At 42.2% G+C, this 21,630-nt stretch overlaps 1 protein-coding gene across 4 annotated transcripts in view; it reads left to right on the forward strand.

Moving 5' to 3' along the window:
• Positions 1-21,630, forward strand: part of TTC3 (tetratricopeptide repeat domain 3) — a 189,246-nt gene that overhangs the window by 59,487 nt on the left and 108,129 nt on the right. Inside the window, exons 15-20 of one of the 4 annotated variants that reach the window (XM_073617200.1) lie at positions 3,549-3,624; positions 5,835-5,954; positions 12,819-12,870; positions 14,617-14,677; positions 17,431-17,494; positions 19,414-19,551. In XM_073617200.1, coding sequence (XP_073473301.1) covers positions 3,549-3,624; positions 5,835-5,954; positions 12,819-12,870; positions 14,617-14,677; positions 17,431-17,494; positions 19,414-19,551 — 511 coding nt within the window. The remainder of the gene's footprint in view (positions 1-3,548; positions 3,625-5,834; positions 5,955-12,818; positions 12,871-14,616; positions 14,678-17,430; positions 17,495-19,413; positions 19,552-21,630) is intronic. The other 3 variants (XM_073617201.1, XM_073617202.1, XM_073617203.1) reach the window with 3 other exon arrangements.

Below are 21,630 nucleotides of genomic sequence, written 5' to 3' on the forward strand. Positions count from 1 at the left end.
ACTGTTGCATTGAATCAAATATTTAGTCTATGTGTGTTCATGCTGGTACATTTGTATAGCAGCTTTTGCAGAGCACACACACTGTGGCAGAAGCATAGCCAGGAGTATGAATGTTGTTCTTCAGAATACACGGATTTTATAAGCCATATGCCCAACAGGGGTTTTGTGCTTGGTAGATCTTTTTTAACATGGATCAAAGAGAGTGCTTCAGCAGTCAGTCTGTTAAAAAAAAAGCTTCAGCAAAGTGCTAGATGATGATGTGCATAAGCGTATATCCACCTAGCATATTGAGTAGTTTATTGCATTTACAATGGCTAAGAAGCTGTAGAGCAACGAGTATGAATCACGAATAATTAGATTGCATCATGCAGAAGATTGGATATTCGCCATAAATATAATTCTTTAAATCTGGCATCCCTCCACAGCTACAAAGAGCCTAGGGACCATCTGTGTCTAACTAAACATTCAAATATCCATTGATGAAGGTGCTGCTTAGGAAGGACAAAGTTCTGAAACTTCTGTATACTCGGATAACTATATATGCACAAGGATGTAGTACTTCACCCATCCCTGGAAGAGCCATATGAGGCAAACTTCAAATCCATCCCATCAGAAGAAGTATTTTTTGTTATGATGGTGAAGGTCCCTATAGCCGACAGCAGTGATCACATGCAAAAGAAAAATCCAACAGACTGGTTGTACTGAAGTGGATCGATGGATCTGCTTTAGTACAACCAGCCTGCCCATACATGAATTTAATCTTGGCTGATCCCTGCAGAACCGGCTGAGATTGGATCCATCTATGACTGAGTTTGAAATATTTTGCTTAGTCCGTGAGTCAATTCATCATGTGCTCTCTCAATTGTATAGGCTACTATTTCAAACTTCGGACTATTACCATTTTCTAAATGGGAAAGGACCCATGTCCAACTTTCAGAAATCCACAAAAAAGTAGGATTGTGATGATGACTCGCAATGCCTTCATTTCCAGTGAGCTTCAGAAAACGGGCTTTAAAATCCTTTCGTGTCTGGATAAAGTCCCCAAAACTTTACAAATTCTTTCCATGCCGCTCTTCCCTTTGCTGGAGATGCCAAAAACTTGAGGGCTCATTTTTGCACATGTTCTGGTCCTGCCCGAATATACAAGGTTACTGGAACCAGATTAAAACCATAATCTTTCAATCCAAAGATGTCCAAATGAACAACCCAGCAGCATTCCTTCACCTGTGACACCTCTACTCATAACATTACAAACCATCTTGATTGCTACATTTGCTAAATTCAGCCAAGATATATATCCCTCTGTATTGGAAACTACCCCCTCCAGTTGGCCTTTTGGTTTTCTAATGTTAAAGAAATTAGTTCTATGGAGGAACTCATGGCTGCTGCAAACCATACAGAAGAACGGTCCTACAGAACATGAATTTATTGGTTAGATTTTAGATGCTGAATACGGCTTACTTTTGAATTGTTCCTAGCTTTTTGGAACGTCAGTCCCTCTTTATATAGTCTATATATCTATCATTATATTTATAAATTAAGAATACTTTCAGAAATATTAGTGTTAATAGGTTATGTTTATCAATTAACAAAATGGAATGTAAACGCAAGAGAAATATCAAATCAATATTTGGTGTGACCACCCTTTGCCTTCAAAACAGCATCAGTTCTTCTAGGTACACTTGCACACAGTTTTTAAAGTAACTCGGCTGCTAGGTTGTTCCAAACATTTCAGAGAACTGGCATTAGCTCAGGTTCATACTGCTCTGACATGAAAGTGGTACGACTTTTGATCCAACTTTGCCCTGCAACTTTAGTCTGACTTAAAGTGAATGTAAACCCTCACATATACCCAGTGAAGTGAACAGCCTCAGATGATACAGAGAGATAAAACAAATCTCCCTACATAAGTTTTACATGTATATCTGCTGTTTTCAGCTTTATATATTCTTTAGAAAGCTCAGATCATGTTAGGAGATTTTCTCTTTCTGGTTAGCTCTGCAATGAAGTCTGGGCATACAGCTAAGACAGCTGATTTGGAGGAAAGGCACACACCCCCACTCCTCATAGGTAGAGACTTTCGGTTCGGTTCATTGAATTGTTCAGCACTCTGCTAATCTATTTATAGCATCCTCCCCAACACAAAACTCATGTTGATAACAGAAGAACGGAGCAGGAGAGAGCCACAGGACATAGTGCTTTGAAGAGGGATAAGAAAACACTGCAGATATGTGCCCAGCTCAAATTTCATGAATTGGGTTTACATCCACTTTAATGTGACTTTTTGCAATCTATGGCAGGGATATGCAATTAGCGAACCTCCAGCTGTTGCAGCACTACAAGTCCCATTATGCTCTGCCTCTGGGTGTCATGCTTGTGGCTATCAGAGTCTTCCTATGCCTCATGGGACTTGTAGTTCTGCAACAGCTGGAGGTCCACTAATTGCATATCCCTGCTCTATGGCATTGAAGTCATATCAAAGTCACACCAAAGTAGTGCAGGAACCTTTTTAAAGTCGGAGCGACTTGTGTCGGATCAGTTAAGACGGGTCTTCTAGGGAAACCTTTTATTGGACATGTCATGTGACTTGTGCTCTCACAAGTTGGATCCCATGTCACACCGTTGTGAATCGGGCCTTGGGGAGACACGTCCTCGCTAATTGTCCTGGTGATCGTTATCACCGAAAGTGAAATAAGATCACTCATTTTGAGAGGACCCTATAAAAGTAATAGAGAGCAAATCGTCTAATGGGGATACTGCTATCAGGGTTTCCCGCACTCTGGAGGGCTTTCTTCTCACTTCCTGTTGTGGCTCTGGGACAGGAAGTGAATGAGCATCTCCTTAGCAGGAGGCAACAACACAGAAAAATCCTTTTTGGGATTGGGACTATATACGCACTTGTACAAAAATGATCAGATAATGATTACATATTGAAAGTTTAATATTTTTTGATGGGAAAAAAAAAGTAAAAACATTCCACTGTAAAACACAAATATTGCGGCAAATAGAATACAAAAAAATTGATATTACTGTATAGCAATATAATACTTGACACCTTAGTCCAGAATCCCTTATCCACAAAAACCTAACGGGGAGCGTTACCCTGCAGCACTCTATCCAAAATGGGAAAAAAAACTTTAGTTCTACTTTAATATCTAATCAGTGGGATCTGTTCAGTAATTTAATTTTCCAGCATTCACAAAAAACTGGACTATTCTTTTAAGAGAACCTTTGAGAATAAAATATGGGAGCATGCAGGGAGGAGTTAATAGTTGCTGTCTTCACTGGCTGCATGCTTGTTTTAGGTCAGCCACTCATTGGGTAGAAAAACCAGGAGGGTGAATGGCAAAACTGTTGCATGCACTCTTTAATGCTTCAGCAGTGGAAGTTCCCTCAACCCCACCTCCGCCCATATTTCTGTCTTTTTTTTTTTTTTCATATTTCTGTCTTGACATGTTCACTTGTGGATCATGGGTTAACTATGCTTCCACCTTTTTAGAGTAGTTTTATTTTACTTTTGGTCTAATTAAGCTGTTTTTTTTCTTTAGAAGTTCCACACAGCCGGCTACAGATAAAGAAAGTAAAGGTATTCAGACCACTGCACTAGAGGAAACTCCACCAAAGGTACAAATATTTCTTATTTGATGTCCTACTTATTTTATAATAAAGGACCATTGTAGTAAAACAAAAACAAAAAACATAACCTGTTTGTAATGATAGTGTTCACTGTATGAGTTCTTTTTTATTTAACACACCTTTTATTTGTTTTCTCCCTGCATTGTTCTTTGAATTTCCAAGGGAGGTGGGAGCTTAAACTGTGTTTTAAAGTGCAGAACGAACAGCATTATCACCCTGTTGAAGGAAGTGGAACATTAACCAGACCTGCTGACTTATTTTTTTTTTTATAACTTTTATATTATTTTGCCCGTTTTATCATTTTACAGGATTTAGATAGCGTCAATAGTTTGCGCAGTGCTTTACAATTTGAAGGCAGACCATACAGTTACAATAACATTCAATGCAGGGGTCAGGACCCTGCTCTTTCAGTCTAATGCCCCATACACACGAGCGGAATTTCCGTCGGAAAAATCTTGGATGGTTCTTCCGACGGAATTCCGCTCAAGCTTGGCTTGCATACACACGGTCACACAAAAGTTCTATGAACTTTCGACCATCAAGAACGCGGTGACGTACAACACTACGACGAGCCGAGCAAATGAAGTTCAATGCTTCCGAGCATGCGTCGAATTGTTCACGAGCATGAGTTTTTTTGGGCATCGGAATTGCATACAGACGAACGGAATTTGCGTCAAGAACTTTTTCCGTCGGAAAAATAGAGAACCAGCTCTCAATCTTTTGCTGGCGGAAATTCAGACAGAAAAAGTTGGATGGAGCATACACACGGTCGGAATATCCGACCAAAAGCTCCCATCGCACTTTTTTGATGGAAATTCCGACCGTGTGTATGCAGCATAAGAAGTTTTTAATTTGGTTGTCCCTGTGCAACGGATGATACTACATAAAGTTTTAGAGGAAAATTTTCATGTCGGTTTGTGCTGCTTGTTTTGGCACCATTTTTAGAGCCCTTTCACACTAAGGCGCTTGAAAACTGCCCATAAAATACTGAGCGCTTTTGAAGCGCTTTTCAGGCATTAGCAGTGACCTTTTTTTTTTTTTTTTTTTTTTTTTTATTTTAAGGACACGTGACTCAACTGCTTCAAGAACCATTTTGAGGCACTTTTCAGGCGCCTTTTTGAGGCCCTTACCTTTCATTTCCATGGTTAGGAGCGTTTTTGAGGTACTTTTTTTTTGCACTCCAAGGATGGCGCTTGCAGAATTTTTTTCACCGCCCAACCAGGGCCCTGCCACAGTGTGAAAGCATTCGTTGATTTTAATGGGAATAGGTTTTCGTGAAGTTTTCAGGCGTTTTTTTTTTTTTTTTTGCGCCAAAGCACTTAAAAAACCACCTCAGTGTAAAAGGGCTCTTTTAGACCGGCATTGTGACACCTATATTAGGTAAATTGAACCCCTTCACACTGACCATATGCAAATTTGGGCTCATGGCTTGAAGGGGTTAAACCGGAATGATGCCTACTACAGGCATCACCCCGGTACTGTTCTTTAGAGCGGGCGGTTGGCTCTTTAGTGATAACAACCGATGTGTCTAAAAGCTGCTCGGCTGTTATCCTAAAGGATTGGGAGTGGACGTTCAAATATAAATTTTATTATTTTCAGAAAAAGGGGCAAAACAGGGGAAGTACAGTACAATGCCAACAATAACAAGATGTTCACAGGTAAGTACATTTGAAAGACCTGGGTGTAATGGGTATGTTGTCTTCAGACCTGTTGTGATTTGCTATTCAAGTGGCAAGCATAGACACTCCTTCATCAGTGAAGATAAACATATTCCAAAGCATCCATACCTTTAGAGTGTTTCTCTTGTTTTATTCTGTGCCGTGAGGACTAAGTCCTCCAATCTCCTGATCTCCTTCCACTTTGCGCAGCCACAACCCTATAGTCGGGGGTGAGCTTTTCTTCCACATAAGGGGAATGCAGGATTTATTTGCATTCAGTAGGTGTCGTACTATCGATTTTTTTTGTAGCTCCGTGCCGGAATTGTAGTGGCATGGAGCAGGATGAAAGCTGGATCGTCACTTATCGTGTAATCCGTGAATTTTTAAGTGACCGTCCGGACTGTCATCCAAAAATGTGATCTATCTTGCCTATCTCAGAGTTGTGGACCGATTCTAGTTGACTGTGTGGGACAAAGAAATAATCTATTCTCGAGTACACTTTGTGTGGCGATGAGTAAAAAGTGTAATCTCTTTCCCCAGAGTGATGCAATCTCCAGACATCTATCAGTTGGGAGTTGTGAAGGTCTCGGGTTATGCGTTTGTGGGTGCCCGAGCGTATTGAAGAGTTGCCCGATGAGGTGTCAACAGAAGGGGCTAGAGGTATGTTAATGTCGCCCCCCCAGAATCAACTGACTCTCCCTGAATTCCATAAGTAGATTCAATGTACGGTGGAGAAAGGTGTCTTGTCGATCGTTGTGAGCATATACAGTAGCCAATGTCACCTTCGTGCCCCCGATTGATTCTTTAATAAACACATAGCGGCCCTCAGTGTCTACCAAGGTGTCACTACATGTCCATGGTACTACCCCTGAAAGGAGTATAGACACTCCCTTGGATTTAGCCGCTACATTAGTGGTTTGGTAGGAGAATGGGAAGTATCGGTTTCGAAGGCATTGAGGGCTGCCGGTCCTAAAGTGTGTTTCCTGAATAAATGCTACATCAGCGTGGGCCCTTTTAAGATCATTCAACAGCATGCGGCACTTTTCGGGTACATTTAAACCCTTTTCGTTCAGTGAGAAGATATTAATGGTCTCCATTGTCAACCGCTCTTAAGAGGGTCTAGGGGAGGTAAATGGGAGGGGGGGAGGGAAGGAGTAAGGTGGGGTTAAAGTGGATAGATAAAGGTGGGAGCGTAGAAGAGAGAAGGATAAGAGAGGTGAATGTAGGATCCGTCCAATAAGGAGGATAATGGACAGTAAACTTTGTCCGTTTACGAAGTGCAAATAAATCTTTTTGCAAAGAAGCACACCCTAGTTCACACCAGGGGAAATGGAAGCCCAAGGACTGTAGCCTGTTCCGTTGTTGTGTGTAACTGGACATAGAAGACCAAGGCTCGTAAAATGCTATCCGGCGGTATCACCAGCCAGCCCAATGTGGAGATGAATAAAAAAAAAAAAAAAAAAGCCCCACCCCCTCCGGGTCGTGTCAGCATGTCTTGCACCCCCCCCCCCCCCCCTCTAGTTATTGTTTAGGGTGGAGGGGAAGGGAGAGGGTTATTGTTTAGGGTGGAGGGGCAGGGAGGGGGTTATTGTTTAGGTTGGAGGGGAGGGGGGTTATTGTTTAGGGTGGAGGGGGGCAATGCATACTAGCACATTATATTTTCTTACAGGGTTTTTTTTTTTTTTTTAAAATGCAGTTTACTACCGCTTTAAAAGGATTAACTGGAAGGAGAATAAATCAAAGGAGATTTTTCCTTTTTAACCAGCATCCTTTGTTTTATTTGTCTGTCTGCTGAACACATCTGGTCTTGTGTGTTTCTTCACTTCAAGGTCATCAAGCCCACACTTCTGCTGTACGTATCAAAAACGTCAAGAAGAAATGCTGGCTCTTATCAGAGTTGAAGCAAGTTAAACTGAGACAAATTGTTTAAAAAAAAAAATAGAGATACTTAGGCTCGATTCACACAGGGGCAACACGACTTCAGCGCGACTTTGCAAGGCGACTTCAACGCAACTTCAGAGCGACTTTAAGCAATTTACAACGCGACTTCAAGTCGACTCCAGGACAGGCGACTTTGGCTGTGGCCAATCACAGAATAATCAGCTCTCTGGGAGGGAGGAGTTTGCTTGGGCAAACTAATTTTTTTTCCTGTAAAGTCTCTTCAGTATAGATGGAGATCCGACTTGGAGGCGACTTCCATTGAATTCTATGAGTGCAGGTCGCCTAGAAGTCGGATCCAAGTAGTACAAGTAGTACGCTCTGAAGTCGGAGCGACTTCAGTAGTGTCAGTTAAGACGCTCTCATTCACTGTAATGCAAATCTCACAGTAAAGCGACTTGGGGCAACTTGAGGGCTTACAAGTCGGATCCCAAGTCGTCCTAGTGTGAACCGACCCTAAATGTGTTTTATATACACTGATTTTACTGTTGTAGGTTTAGTAACACTTTAAGAATGTGTAGATGCAAAATTACTGATGGGTGACTCTAAATAACCTACTTGCGGATCAGTGGGGAGATCTGCCAGTATGCAGCAAAAGCTCAAGTGGAAATATTTTTCAAATCCTTTTCTAAGTTTTAAACCTCTAATAATACAGACAGTACTTGGATGTGATGGCGTATACATATAGCTATAGATCTATACATCACTTTTTTTTTTTCTTTTATTAGTGCTGTAAAGACATGACACTGACTGTAGCACTGAAAGTATGAACGTTTCCATTACATTTGAATAAGAGCTTTGAATGCAATGCAAATTGTTGGCTTTGTTTTCATGCTGTGTTGAAACACAACATTGGCATTGGTTCAAGGATTTTTTACTGTACAATTGGGGGAGAGGCAGGCTTGAGTTCAAAAAAATGTTTGCCAGGCGTGTTATGGCCGTGGTTGGATTTGTCAAGACATTCCTGTAGGAAGGCTATTTGTAGGAGAGGCTGGTCTTGAAGGCAGCTGTGTTTTCAGATGCAAACAGCCATGGTGAAGAGGGCCTGCATGTGGGTGCTTGTTGTGTTTTTGGATCTTCTCTTAATGATTGGGTTGGTATTGAGGCAGGAGCCAAGTGACGTTGGAATCGACAGCAGATTGGTATGTATATGCTGTCTGTTCAGCCATGTAGATTGCTATGCTATCATTTCAGGCATGTTTTTTTTAGGATAGTTGTCAAGTCCGCAATACAGGTTTATGTAAACCCAACAATACACTTCTTTGTTTCTTTTAGTCTGTTACTATACCATTGAAATGTGTTTTGTTGAAACTGTTCAATAGGTGCAAAAAATACCTGTTGATCCTGCCAGACATCCAGTGAGATTGCAAAAGCTTGTGCTGCACTGAAATCTCAAACCGCGTTACCCTTGCCCAGTTCACCTCTGTAATCCCAACACATTTACTTTCTTAGGGTGACAACATTGCTGCTCTATAGATAGTACAGTGAATGAGTGTTTTCAGCCTAGGACAGCAAGTGTTACTAGCAGGATCACCAAGTGAAAGAAAAAAAAATATATATAAAAAAAAATGTTTGAGAAAGTGTGGAACCCGTGGGTCAAGTATTTAACTGGTGATTCAGGTCTATAACTGATTAAGTTAGTTTCAGGACAGTGGGATTCAGAGTGCGGAGTCTTTTCTTCTCCCCCTCACTTTTTCTGTATCGTTGCTATAACTTTTTGTTGGATTTCTTGCTTCTTCTTCTTTTCAACTTATAAGTGATACTGCTAACTCTGGGAGAAAGCTTGATCCTGTGTGACAAATGGGTGTGTCTTCCCTCCCCTGGAGGTGGAGGGCCGGCTTCTACGAATGCATACAGACTATGTCAGGCGTTCCTCTAAGCCAGAGGTCTCCAAACTTTATAACCAAGGGTCCAATTTTCTGTCCTTCAGGCTTTGGGGGGGGGGGGGGGCGCCGCACTGTATCCAGTGGAAGTAGAAAATGCCTCAGCAACAGTGTCCCATCATTGGTTGTAATGGGAGGAATAGTGCCCCATTGCTGGTGACAGTAGGGGGAATGGTGCCATATCATTGGTGTCAGTTGGAGGAATAGTGCCCCAAGGGCCAGATAAAGGCAAGAATAGGGCCGCAGTTGGGAGACCACTGCTCTAAGCCACTGCGGCCTACTTATTGGTTTTGAGGCCAGAAGTGTAACATGCAATCGCATTGCCTTATCGCTCTTTACTGGGCTATGGCCCCTAATACCTGGAAGGCCTGGAGTATGCTATATTTATGTATAGTTTATACAAATGCTCAGGGTCACCCCCATGAACAATGCAATTTATCAAGTCCTGTGAAGCTCTTTGGCTTACGCCTTTTTGTATCATCATTTTTTTTGTTTTTTTTTTGTTTTTTTGTTTTACTATGTGTTTTGTATGCGTTTCACACAGTGGAGGATCCAAAACTATTGTCATAACCTTTGTAATCTCTCTTGTGGAATTTATTTCATTAAAAACATTGAAATCAACATATTGCAGCCACCACTTTTTAGGCAATATGTACATTTTTAAAATTTTTTTATTTAAATGTTTTATTTAAAGATAAGACACAGAAACAAGCATAAAGACAACTTTGCATTGCATATAGACTGTAATGGACAAATCAAGTATAACAACCTATCAAAACAGTTGCATGTGAGTGAAGGTCGCCATTCAATCTGACTCCTACCACTCGCTGAAATCTATATTTAATATATATATATGTGTATATATATATATATATGTGTGTGTGTGTGTGTGTGTATATATATATATATATATATATATATATATATATATATATATATATATATATATATATATGTGTGTATATATATATATATATATATATATATGTGAATATGTACATTTTAATCTTGGGTTTAGATACACCAAGGCTTAATGTACACGGGACGTTTTTACAACCTCTTCTGAACGATTTAACTTGACAGATAAAAACCCACATTTAAAACGTCCGTTTTGCTGCGTTTACATGCCGCGTTTAGGTGCGTTTGCGTTTAGAAGCGTCTGAAAAAAAAAATTTTTTTTTTTTCAAAATAGCCAAAAATGAAAAACGCCTATAAACGAAATGCGGCTAAACCCAGGTACCGCGCTTGGCGTCTGAAACGTGGAAACTTCGGCATCTGAACTCATTTTTTTGCCTTCAAAGAAAAGCCTCTCAAAGCAACTGCCTAAAAACGACAGTAAACTAACCTGTGTACATGTACACATAAGATAACAACGGATGAGTTCAGGGGCAGCTGAAAAAAGCAGCCAAATGCCTCTGAACGTCCGTTTACCAGCAGCAGTGTACATGAGGCCTAAGGCTAAAGCTACCAAGATACTTTTTGCTTATGGTGGGTACTACTTGGTGAGATCACCCACCAAAATTATGTCTGACTTCAAAATTAAGTAATCTGTTCCTCCGCAGAAGGAGTACTAGCCTAATGAAGGCGCCATTCTTTCAAAATGAGATCCCCAATGTATCTGTGTATTTCTATTACAAGAGAAATTTTAGTTTGACACCACCAGTAGGCTTTGCGAAGACCATGACAGTTGGTCAGCGATTCTTCTGGGGGAATAACTTGGCACTGCAGTCACCAAGAGATGCCAACCTGTCCCTTTTTTTTTTTGTTTGCTGGAGTTTTCCTTTTAGGATAGGTTTGTCATGTTTGAGTGCTGATCCTGCACCTGTGGAATAAATACACATTGTACCAATTCCGGAGGGTGTGTCGATATTTGTAATTCAAGGACGAGGATATGGGAGAGATTCACTAAAACTGGAGTGTGCAAAATCTGGTGCAGCTCTGAATAGAAACAAAACGACTTCCAGTTTTTTTTTTGTTTGTTTTTGTCAAAGCTTAATTGAACAAGCTGAAGTTTAAAGCTGGATGGCTACAATGCACAGCTGCACCAGAGTTTGCACTCTCCAGTGTTAGTAAATCAACCCCGATGTGTGTTTGATGAATGAGACCTCTTTATGAATTGAGCTGGCATTCGTTGACTTTCATACTATACATTAATATATAATGCGGGAGTCTGGTAAACCTTTTGAAACACACTTGCAGTATAAAATAAGTTTGGAAAATTTTTCACACTGTGTGCGTCCAGTAGTGATCATTGAAGGCAGTCACTGGCTCTGCAGAGGGTCATGTATTACTATGGCTGCTGCTGACTTGTCTTTAAAGTGGATGTAAATTTTCAATGATAATTTGTAGCTTTAGGTAAGAGTATAATAAGGCTTACATATAGGTACTGTAAATATCTCCTAAACGTGCACTGTAGTAGGAGATATTTACTGTATTTGCAGCCAATGACATCATCAGTGCATGCGTGCTGAAGGAACGGCCACCCGTGCCGTGACCGGAAGTCGCGCGCGGGAGTGAAGTCATGCGGCTCCAGCCAGTTGCACAGCCGGAGTCCACAGACCCAGAAGGAAGACTGCGAAGATGGATGGCTTTGTTTGCAGATAAGTTTCACATAATGTGCTGGTATGAGATGAATACTAGCACATTATGCCTTTACTTTGCAGGTCAGAAAAAAAAAAGGCAGCGCTTTACTTTCTCTTTAAAATGTGGATTCCTGCCACTGTTTGCACCAGCGCTAGTCGTCTGTGAGAATGTAGCCATAAAGAGCTTCAGTGTCTGAAGAATCTTCAACACCGGACCCTTCTGGGTGTGTTGAACTGCCCGGTTCCCTGCTGTTCAATCCACCAAGCCCATATGACAGTATTGTGGCCTAGGGGGCAGCTGATCGAACCTCCTCATACAACAGAGGAACGGGCATTCAACAAGTGTCAGATGCAGAAGATTCTTCAGCCGTTGTAGCTCTTCATGTGGGTGATGGTTGACAGGACAGGTAAGTATTCTTTCCTTACAGGCAGCATGCGTTTTAAACTTTTGACTCTAGCGAAAGAGTGACTTTAAATTAGGAGTTGTGCCTATTTGTTTCAATGAATTTTAGGACTTTAATGCTTATATTGGCTTCGCTACTTGCAAGTCACTGACCAGCAACAAGCATGCAGCCAGGGCTGGCCTTACATTATACAATTTTCCTTTTTGATTTCCTCCCGCCAAGCCTTTGTGTTCTCCCGACGGGGTTGGCTATAACAGCCGCTAGTGGTAATCGCATGTAAAATCTGGAAGGCTTGTTGCACCCAAGTTGATCGATCAACTTTGGTACATTCAGCCTGCCCATGTATGGTTTGAATCTTGGCCGGTTCCTGCTGAACCAGCTGAGATTCAAACAGTCTACGGCCGGCTTAACTCGGTGCACTTGGAACTGAATATTGAATGCTCCATGTATTCTATGGAGACGTCCATGCCAGGAAAATGTGGTGAGGGCAGGCTGCTTCTGAACCTGTAAAAAGCTTTTTAGACATTATTGTAAATATATTCACTTGTGTCTTATTCCCCCGCAATGCCATACATACAAAGCATGTCTGAATTTCAAATCTTTATAAGGACGCAAATAACATAATGCTTTCACGTTATGCCTTAACAGCACTGTGTGTTCCTAATAAAAGCAATGTATATTAGAAAAATATTTTATTTTTTTTTTATTTTTTTTTAGGAGACAAACAATGCTAGTGTGGGGACTGAAGATGGCTCGGAAACTGCCTCTGGTTAGTAGAATGCATTTTTATTACCAGCTATTTATTTGATGTTAGTCAGAATTCTCTGTTTGCTATTACTATGACTGACAACCAAATGTTTTGTTGCCAGAAGTGAATAAGGGAGTTCAAGTGCCTAGAATTTTCTTTTTCTTTTGTTTTTTTTTTTTTGTATATTGTAGATGGAGAATTTTTTACTGTCAAGATCTCTTGAAGAAACAAACTGAAATAATTCCTTAACTCTTTCTGCTGCTTCTCAATAGGGTATTCCACTCTCCTTTACAGAGTGAGCTCTGGTGATCCTAATTTCTACATATAGGCTGCGTATCCTAAAGTGATACTAAAGTTTTTTGTTTTTTTTTTATCATTTAAAAATAAACAGGTTATACTTACCTGCTCTGTGTAATGGTTTTGCACAGAGCAACCCAGATCCTCCTCTTCTCGGGCCCCTCTTTGGCGCTTCTGGCCCCTGCCAAGTGCCCCCACAGCACGCAGCTTGCTATGGGGGCACCCGAGCAGAGCCGCTGCTGTGTGTCCACTCAGACAAAGACCTGAGGCCCGGCCCCACCCCCTCTCTCCTCATTGGCTCACTGACTTTGATTTGACAGCAATGGGAGCCAATGGCGCCCTGCTGCTACCTCAGCCAATCGGGATGGAGAGTCTGCCCCGGCTGAGTCTCTCGTGCAACATCGCTGAATCGAAGGAGGCTCCGGTAAGTATGGGGGGCTGCTGCACTCAGAAGGTTTTTTAACCTAATGCATAGAATGTATTAAAGGAGAAGTACAGCCAAAGCTCGTTTGGCTGGGCTTCTCCCATGGATCACAGGAGTGCAATTCGTTTTGCACTCCTGTGACCCATTTTCAGCAGAGAGCGGACTGAAGTCTGCTCTCTGCTGACGTTACAGGAATCAGTCTGGGCACCGCGTCATCATGACAAAGTCTGGATCCGCCAGGTGCCTTGACTGACACCTGTCTCAGCTTCAGCGAGCCACTGAGAGCCTGAGACGGCCGCTCCTCCCCAGCTCAGCGCTCCAGTGAGAGTGGGGGAGCAGATCGGAGAGCAGCAGCTCTCTGCTTGGGGGAGCTGTGAAAACCAAACCATTGGCGATGTTTGATTGCTTGGTTCTCAGTGTAGAGGCGCCGGGGGACAGATGCAGCATCCACCTAGGTAAGTATGATTATGGAAAAAACCAAAAACCTTTACTTCTCTTTTAAGGTAAAAAACCTTCTGCCTTTAGAACCACTTTAGGTTGGCCATGGATGGATCTTGGCCGGTTCAGCAGGGACCAGCCAAATTCGGTCCATCTCTGTGCAGGCTGATTGTACATCCATCGATCGACTTGGGTACAACCAGCATTTGGGATTTTTAGCGTGCGATTATTGCCAGCGACTATAGCCTCTAGCAGTAACTACTGTGTTCTCCTGGCATGGATGGCTCCCCGCCACCAGGAGAACACAATCACTTCACTAGAGGAATTCCACCATCAACACTAACTGTGTTGATGGAGAATCAAGCATTTTTCTTTCCTGGACAATTGCATAATCTATGGCCTGCTTTACTGTAGCCTGTGCCCTTCCTTTCACCATTATTCTGGTGTGTGATTTCATGGCTGGAAAAAGGAAAGCTATGTAAATGTATGGTAATCCTAAACAATCTACTGGGTGTTTTCAGGTTTTGCTGAGCTCATTAAGCCATGAAATAGAAATGAATCTCCATTTCACTAATGCCAGCTAATGGTATCCTTGACTTTCATTGCAGTGCCGCAGCAAAAGAAAGGGAAATCCAAGGGAAAAAACTGCGAATCAAGTGAAAAATTAAAGTGAGTAGAAATTTGTGTAAAAGGTTATCCTGAGCAGTTCGTAAAAACATTTACAAGTTAAATTTATCTACTTGGAAACAAAACAGTATTTGTTTTGAAAGGTTCTTACGTGCGCTGCTTGGCTTTTAGCCATGCCAAAATTCTGGAACATATGCCATTTTATATTAGAATGTCTTGGAATGCTGGTGATTTTTGTGCATCTGTTTCTAATAAAGACTTAGACTTTTTGTGCATTTATGTGGAACTAAACCCTCCTATTCTATACAGCCAAGGAAGCTACCATCTTTGTCTTACCTGCAGTTGCCATGGTGCTGTACATGCGATCATTTATGACAACAGCCATTTGATGGCTTGAATGTTTGGCTGAGAGCCCAAGCAACTGTGTCAGTTACCATTCACGGCATGCCTTAAATGTAACTTTGACAAACTGTTAAGCCTAGTACACACTAGTCCTTTTTTTTTTCTGTTCAACCTAAAAAAAAAAAAAAAAAAAAAAAAACCTGACAGCTCTGGTCGGAGCTGCTATACTAACAATTCAATGATCTCCCCTGCTGTTATATTGTGTTTTGACTGGGGGATGGCCCCATCGCCAGAACACTCTGGTCAGCGCTCTCAGCCATTGGCTGTGCGAGCTGATAGGGGAGCCGGTTGGCAGACATTTTTCAGTCATGAGCCTTTGACAGAAGTCGGACCGGCATGCACATGGGCCGAATGTCGGCTGGTTTCTATTGAACCTGCTGACGTTCGGCCCGTGTGTTACTAGGCTTTAGACAATGGGTTTAGTTCCAGCTTAAAGAAAGGCTGTAATCAGGTTGACAAAGTTCAGGTTTACATTAAGAAGACGCTGTCATGTTGCCCAGGGCAAGGTGTAACAGTATCTGCATATATCCCAACCCCTGAAGCATCCCAGAAAAGTAAGTTGTTGCTTTAGTTTTTTTTTTTTATAACTCCAGGTGTTAAAATAAATGGGAAGCATTTTATCTATACACTTAAAAACCTGGTCTCCACATTTCTGTTTACAATATTTAAGTGTCACAGCTTTGTTCTGTGGGTTACTATTGAGTTAAAATATTTGGCTTTAAAATCCGGTAAAATTAAAGCTGATTTCCGGGTTTCATTTAACTTTAAATAGTTAGTTTGGACCAAGCTGATGCAGACAAACTATTTTACTTCACTAACCGTTGCAGCGGCTGGGAGCGCTGTGTTCTCTGCACCTCTGTGTTCCAGCAGTGGGTTGAGACCACCTGTCCCGCTCCAAGAATTAAATTGAATCAGGCTGGGCACTGCTTATTCATTCAGAGGAAGCTTTGTATTCTTTGAATACAAGTCTTCTGATTGGCTGAGGTAGAGTTTGTGTTGTCATCAGTCCACCTTAGCCAATCAGAGAAAGCTTTGTATTCAGTCGTAGAATACAAAGCTTCCTCTGAATGGCCGAGCAGCACTGAGCGCAACTCTATTTTATTTCAGGTGTAAGACTGGAAAGTATTGTACTGCTACTGGAACACAGCGTTGTATACTGCTTACATTGTATACAGCACTCTCAACTGCTGTAACTGTTCACACCTAGGCATTTGTGATCATGGGCAGAATTTCCAAGATTCTGCCCGCAATCCCAAAACTTGATGCAAAACTGCCAAATCACACCACGATTGTTCAGGTGCCATTCACTTTTAATGGGAACTAAACGTGGGTGCGATTCTGCAGTGATAAATCGCACTGCAATCACGGCAAACTGCATTGCGTCATGCTTGTCGCTCAAAAAGGAGCAGAAGCTTCTTTTAAGGGACAAGCTTTACGCCATGAGGTGTGCCATGATTTATCTCCGCAAAATCACATCTGCGTTTAGGTGCCATTGAAAGTGAATGGCACCTGAACAAACTTTGTATGATTTGTCAGTTTTGCAGAGCATTTTGGGATCGCAGGCAGTTGCAACAATTCTGCCCACGATTGCAAACGCCTTGGTGTGAACGGAGCCTTAGTGAAGTAAAGAGTTTGCTGGAACCAACTTGATCCAAATTTAACTAAAAGTTCAGGTAAACCTACAGTTTTTTTAAAAGGTTATATTGGTGGCTTTTCTAATTGGGCTCTTTGTGTTTCTTTAGCTATGTTGAAGAAAGTGTTCCGTTTTCCTGTCAGGCTGTTAAGAATCCTTAAAGTGGTGTTCCGGCCGAAATTATCCTTTTTAAATAAAAAAACCCCTATAATACACAGGCTTAATGTATTCTAGTAAAGTTAGTCTGTAAACTAAGGTCTGTTTTGTTAGTTTATAGCAGTAGTTTGTTATTTTATAAACTTACAGCAGGCCGTGGCCATCTTAAGTCTGGGCATCTGAAGCCAGACTGTATTTCTTCCTGGATCTCATCCTTGCAGATCTCGCACATGCTCAGTGCAGCACAAGCAGTGTAATAGGTTTCAGGTCAGGTTTCCATAGCAACAGCAGTGTCAGAGGCAGTTGCCGCCCCTTCCCAGAAGGCATTGCAAACAGGAAATGATGCGATGGGCCGCGGCCAGGGAGGAGGAAGTGAAAAATGAATACAGCTGATATACAGTAAGTGCTGAGAAAAAAAATAAAAAAATATCCAATTCGTTTACAGTGCACAGTTTAGTGAGGGATGGTGAAGAGTTGTAAAAGTGGGTGGAACTCCACTTTAATAACCAAAATAATTGCGTGAAATAATTCCAAGTGTCTGACTGCACTATACTATTTTCCATGCTGTACAGCAATTTTTTTTTCCCCTTTGCATTTATTTCAGTACTGTGAATACAAAAAATGACTCCAAGGAAGGCCAGAAGGTTGTATCTCCTTACCACACACAGGTAGTTTGTCATATTTGTACGAGTTATTGTGCTAATGTTCCAAAGGCCAGTTCATTGGTTAATTGGTTTGTTTTAGTTAAAGTGGTACGCCAGATTTAAGATCAAAAATAAAAAGCCGCCTTTTCTACTATACTTATCTTCAATCCGGAGCTGTCACCCACAGCACTACTTCTCTGCCATTAGATGTTGGCAGTCTTCCGGGCAGTCTTGGTCATTGCTGTACTCTCTAACTGGTACTGTACTCTCTGTAACTGGTGCGGGAGGGGGGGGAGGTAAAAGAGGAGACAGACAGAATGAGGAAGGAAGAAGAGAAGCGCAGAACCAAGCAAGGGAAGAAGGCGGGAAACGGTCAAGACAAGAAGGATGGAAGAGAGGATGGAACCCGCAAGTTAGATGGTGAATGCTCCAGAATATCCAAGCTGCCCAGGATCTGAGTGGGGAGAGCATAAGACCACCATGGGTTCCACACTTTGAAGAAATTAGCGTGAGAATCATGAAATATACTGGTCATTTTCTCATGAAGCATGAGGGTAGTCAGAATGCTCTTCACCTCTGCAAACCTACCCAAAGGCCTTCCTCCAAGCCCTGGCAATGGCACTCTTTGCAGCAATGAAGAGGTGGTAAGAGAAGAGGTCTGCGAGAGGACAGTGGAGAAGTCCATTCTGGCCGTCCTTGTTAAAGGGGAAGGGTACATGAAAAAGTGTTGAGGAGGCTGTAGACTCTGGACCAGAAGCCCACCAAATGGGGGCATGGATCTCGTCTTTGTGTTAGTCACAGCCTCTGAAGTATCTATCCCTATTCGACAGGTCTGAATGAGCTATGCGGGCTGTGATCCAATACCAGCGGAGGAGAACCTTATAGGCCACCTCCATGGTGACCGTGCTGAAAACATTTGGTTATGGATTGCTCCAATCCTCTAAATCTATGGAGACTGCCATGTTCCCACTTTATTTTTTGTAAATTGTATTTAACATATACTCTCTCTGACATAATTTATATCGAAGTTAGTGGTGACTGGTGATGTAGGATTTTGGGGGGGCGACCCCCTCCAGGTCTGCAATCACCCTACACCCTATGGATGGAGCCCTCCAGCGGTCAAGGCTCCCCTGGTGCCCGGCGCCACGGCTTCTGTGTTGACCTGGTCTTTTTTCCGGGTTCTGGCTCTTCGGCATCCTGTCCCGATTGGCCAGCGCGGGAAGCTTTGCGCCCCGAGGACAACATGAAACAGATCAATTGGGGCCTCGGGCTCTTGTCACTTGTGAGGGGGTGACAGAACTGGTGGAGACCTGTTGGTCTGGCGCCCTGCACAGTGCACAGCCACACACATGGAGCGATTGATTTTTGGATGAATGATGGTATGATGAACATTTTTTTTTTAACTTTGAGATGTTGAAGGGTGTTAGTCATGTTGTTTGTTATTTAGAAATAGACTGTTTTGATGTTTGTGCAGGCTGCGGGGGATGGGGCCCCTGTGTCCCTTGTGGACCAGCTGTCCCTGATCAAGGTACTTTAGGTTTTCTAATAAGAAACTGCAGCAGTTCCTGCATGTGCTTGTTAGAAACTGGCTAAAGTCTGCTGTGAGTCACTTGTTTGGCTATTTTTTTGCAGAAAGGCTGCAGCAAGACTATATAATATTAAGAGCTGCTTCTCTGCTTGTGACTGTTCCTTTATATTATTCCCATGTTATCTTCGGTATTTATTGCATTAATAAAAAATGGTAATAAAAACAAAAGTGTGTGCATGATTGCCGTGATGACATCTGTGTTCTATTTCGCTGCGACCGCTCTCTTCTGCAAGAGGCTTCATTCTGTAACATTCATGTCTGAAATTTTTTAAGGCCTCAACATTTTTAAAGTATGAGGGAGCATACGGTTGTAAAATTATGCACTGACTATATACTTTTCCTGGTATTTTTCTAGTTGGATCTTACCTTGGTGATGGATATGGTGAAGTCTCTGGTGCGCGATGCTCAAGAAGCTCTATCTGACCTGCGATGTCACAGTGCTGAGGGAATGCTCTCCCAAGTGCTAGAAATATTGAGCCAGTACGATATCCAGGTAAAACGCCATCAATTTCATGTTTCATCATTCCCCTAAGAATACTTCATTAATTTCTCATGAGAATGAATTTAAAGCTAAACTTCATTCAAACATCTAAATCCACAGTTAAAGTGTTGGTTCCCCAGTCCCTGCTGTACATACCTGTGGGGATGCTGAACTGTCATTTCCCCACGCAGCTGGTTCAGCTATCTGGGGATTTGAAATCCCCACTGTTCCCCCCTCTTCTCTGTGCTGTGCTTGTGGAATGGATCAGAGTAAATCACTTTGCAGGTGCTGACCAATCAGAATTGCTCTGTTCAGTCTGGAAGCGCTGTACAGCAAAAAGGGAGAAGAGTGTGGATTTCAAGTCCTTAGACCGTTGGTCCGGGTCCATGGGCACTGACAGCTCCGCATCCTTGTAGGGAAGTACTATGGGGAAAAGGGGGTGGGGGGTGGAGAAGGGTGTACGGTGTTCGCAATTTCATTATTTTTTTTCTGAAAAAGTAACTAACACTTAAAGTTACATATATGTGTATTGCAGTTTTACCTGCCAAATTATTTTTTTCTGTCCTGAGATTCACACAAAGTACAGCTGTGCTGATGTCTTTTTTTTTTTTCTACTACAATTATGCAATATAGCCTGAGCTCCTCTCTGCCCCCAGCCTGCAATTTCTTCTTATCTACATATTTGCATGCAGCACTCCCGGCATTAATCCCCCCCCCTCCCATCTGCATTCTACTGTGCAAGTTGCAAATGAAAAGGGGCTAATACCAAGTCGCCTTTTCACCTTTTGGTTTGGCAATCATTTTCATTTAAAAGGGTCCAAGAAGAATTCTAACGATTCTCAGTTTGAGCATAAAAAATAACCAATGTTTTTTTTTTTTTGGGGGGGGACCACAACACTCCCCCTTCAGTAGGACTACATAAACAAAATGAATAACAGAAAAAAAAATGCATGTCTGTACATATGTAAATATAAGTATATAAAGTACTCTCTTGTTCATGTATGGACAAGAGTTTTATTTACTTAATTTTTTATGTAGCCCTGATGAAGGAAAAGGGGGGGGGTTTGTGGCCCTAGAAATGTGTTGGCTGTGTTTTTATACTTAAATTGTGAACTATTAAAGTGATTATAAAGTTTCTGTTTTGTTTTTTGTATAAAAATAACAAACTTGTTATACCTACCTCCTATGTGAAATGGTTTTACACAGAGCAAACAAGATCCTCCTCTTCTTGGGTCCCTCTTCTGTGCTCCTGGCCCCTCCCTCCTGTCGAGTGCCCCCACAGCAAACCGCTTGCTATGGGGCACCTCGAGCCGAGCTGCAGCTCCGTGTGTCCATTCAAACATGGAGCTGCTCTTTAGCCCCGCCACCTCTCTCCCCCCTGATTGTCTAACTGACTTTGACAGCAGCGGGAGGTAGTGGCGTCTCTCAGCCAATCAGGAGGAGAGTCCCGGACGGCCGAGGGACTCGTGGACATCACTGGAGAGAGGGGGGGCTCAGGTAAGTATTAGGCTGGAGAGGCTGCTACACACAAAGTTTTTTTATCTTAATGCATAGAATGCATTAAGATAAAAGCCTTCTGCCTTTACAACTCCTTTAACCATTTGCCGACCGCTGCACGCCGATATACTTTGGCACAATGGCAGCGGTGGGCAAATGGGCGTACCTGTATGTCCCCTATAATTTGGCAGGGCTAGCGGGCGTGCGTGCCCGCCGCATACAGTGTGACTGGGCCCGCGGGACCCGTGAACTATATTTTTTACTTTATGCTGTAAAACATATCCAATAAAAAATAGTAAAACAAATTTCTTCATCAATTTAAGCCAAAATGTATTCTGCACTGACACTGTATAAATGACACTGGCAGGGAAGAGGTTAACGATTACCAAGTCGCTAAAGTGATGGCGAGCTCTGACTAAGCACCAGGGAAGGTATGAAACGCATTAGATGTGCTGTATTTGTACCCCCATTGCTGTATGGATTGTTGTTTTTCGATCATGGATCAATAAAGGTGATTTTATGGGAGTGCTGCCATCCAGACTTTTCACTATATGGCTGGCTTTAAAGGGGTTGTAAACCTTCTTGTTTTTTCAC

Source organism: Aquarana catesbeiana, linkage group LG02 (genome assembly GCF_042186555.1).
Source record: "Aquarana catesbeiana isolate 2022-GZ linkage group LG02, ASM4218655v1, whole genome shotgun sequence".
Classification (NCBI taxonomy): domain Eukaryota; kingdom Metazoa; phylum Chordata; class Amphibia; order Anura; family Ranidae; genus Aquarana; species Aquarana catesbeiana.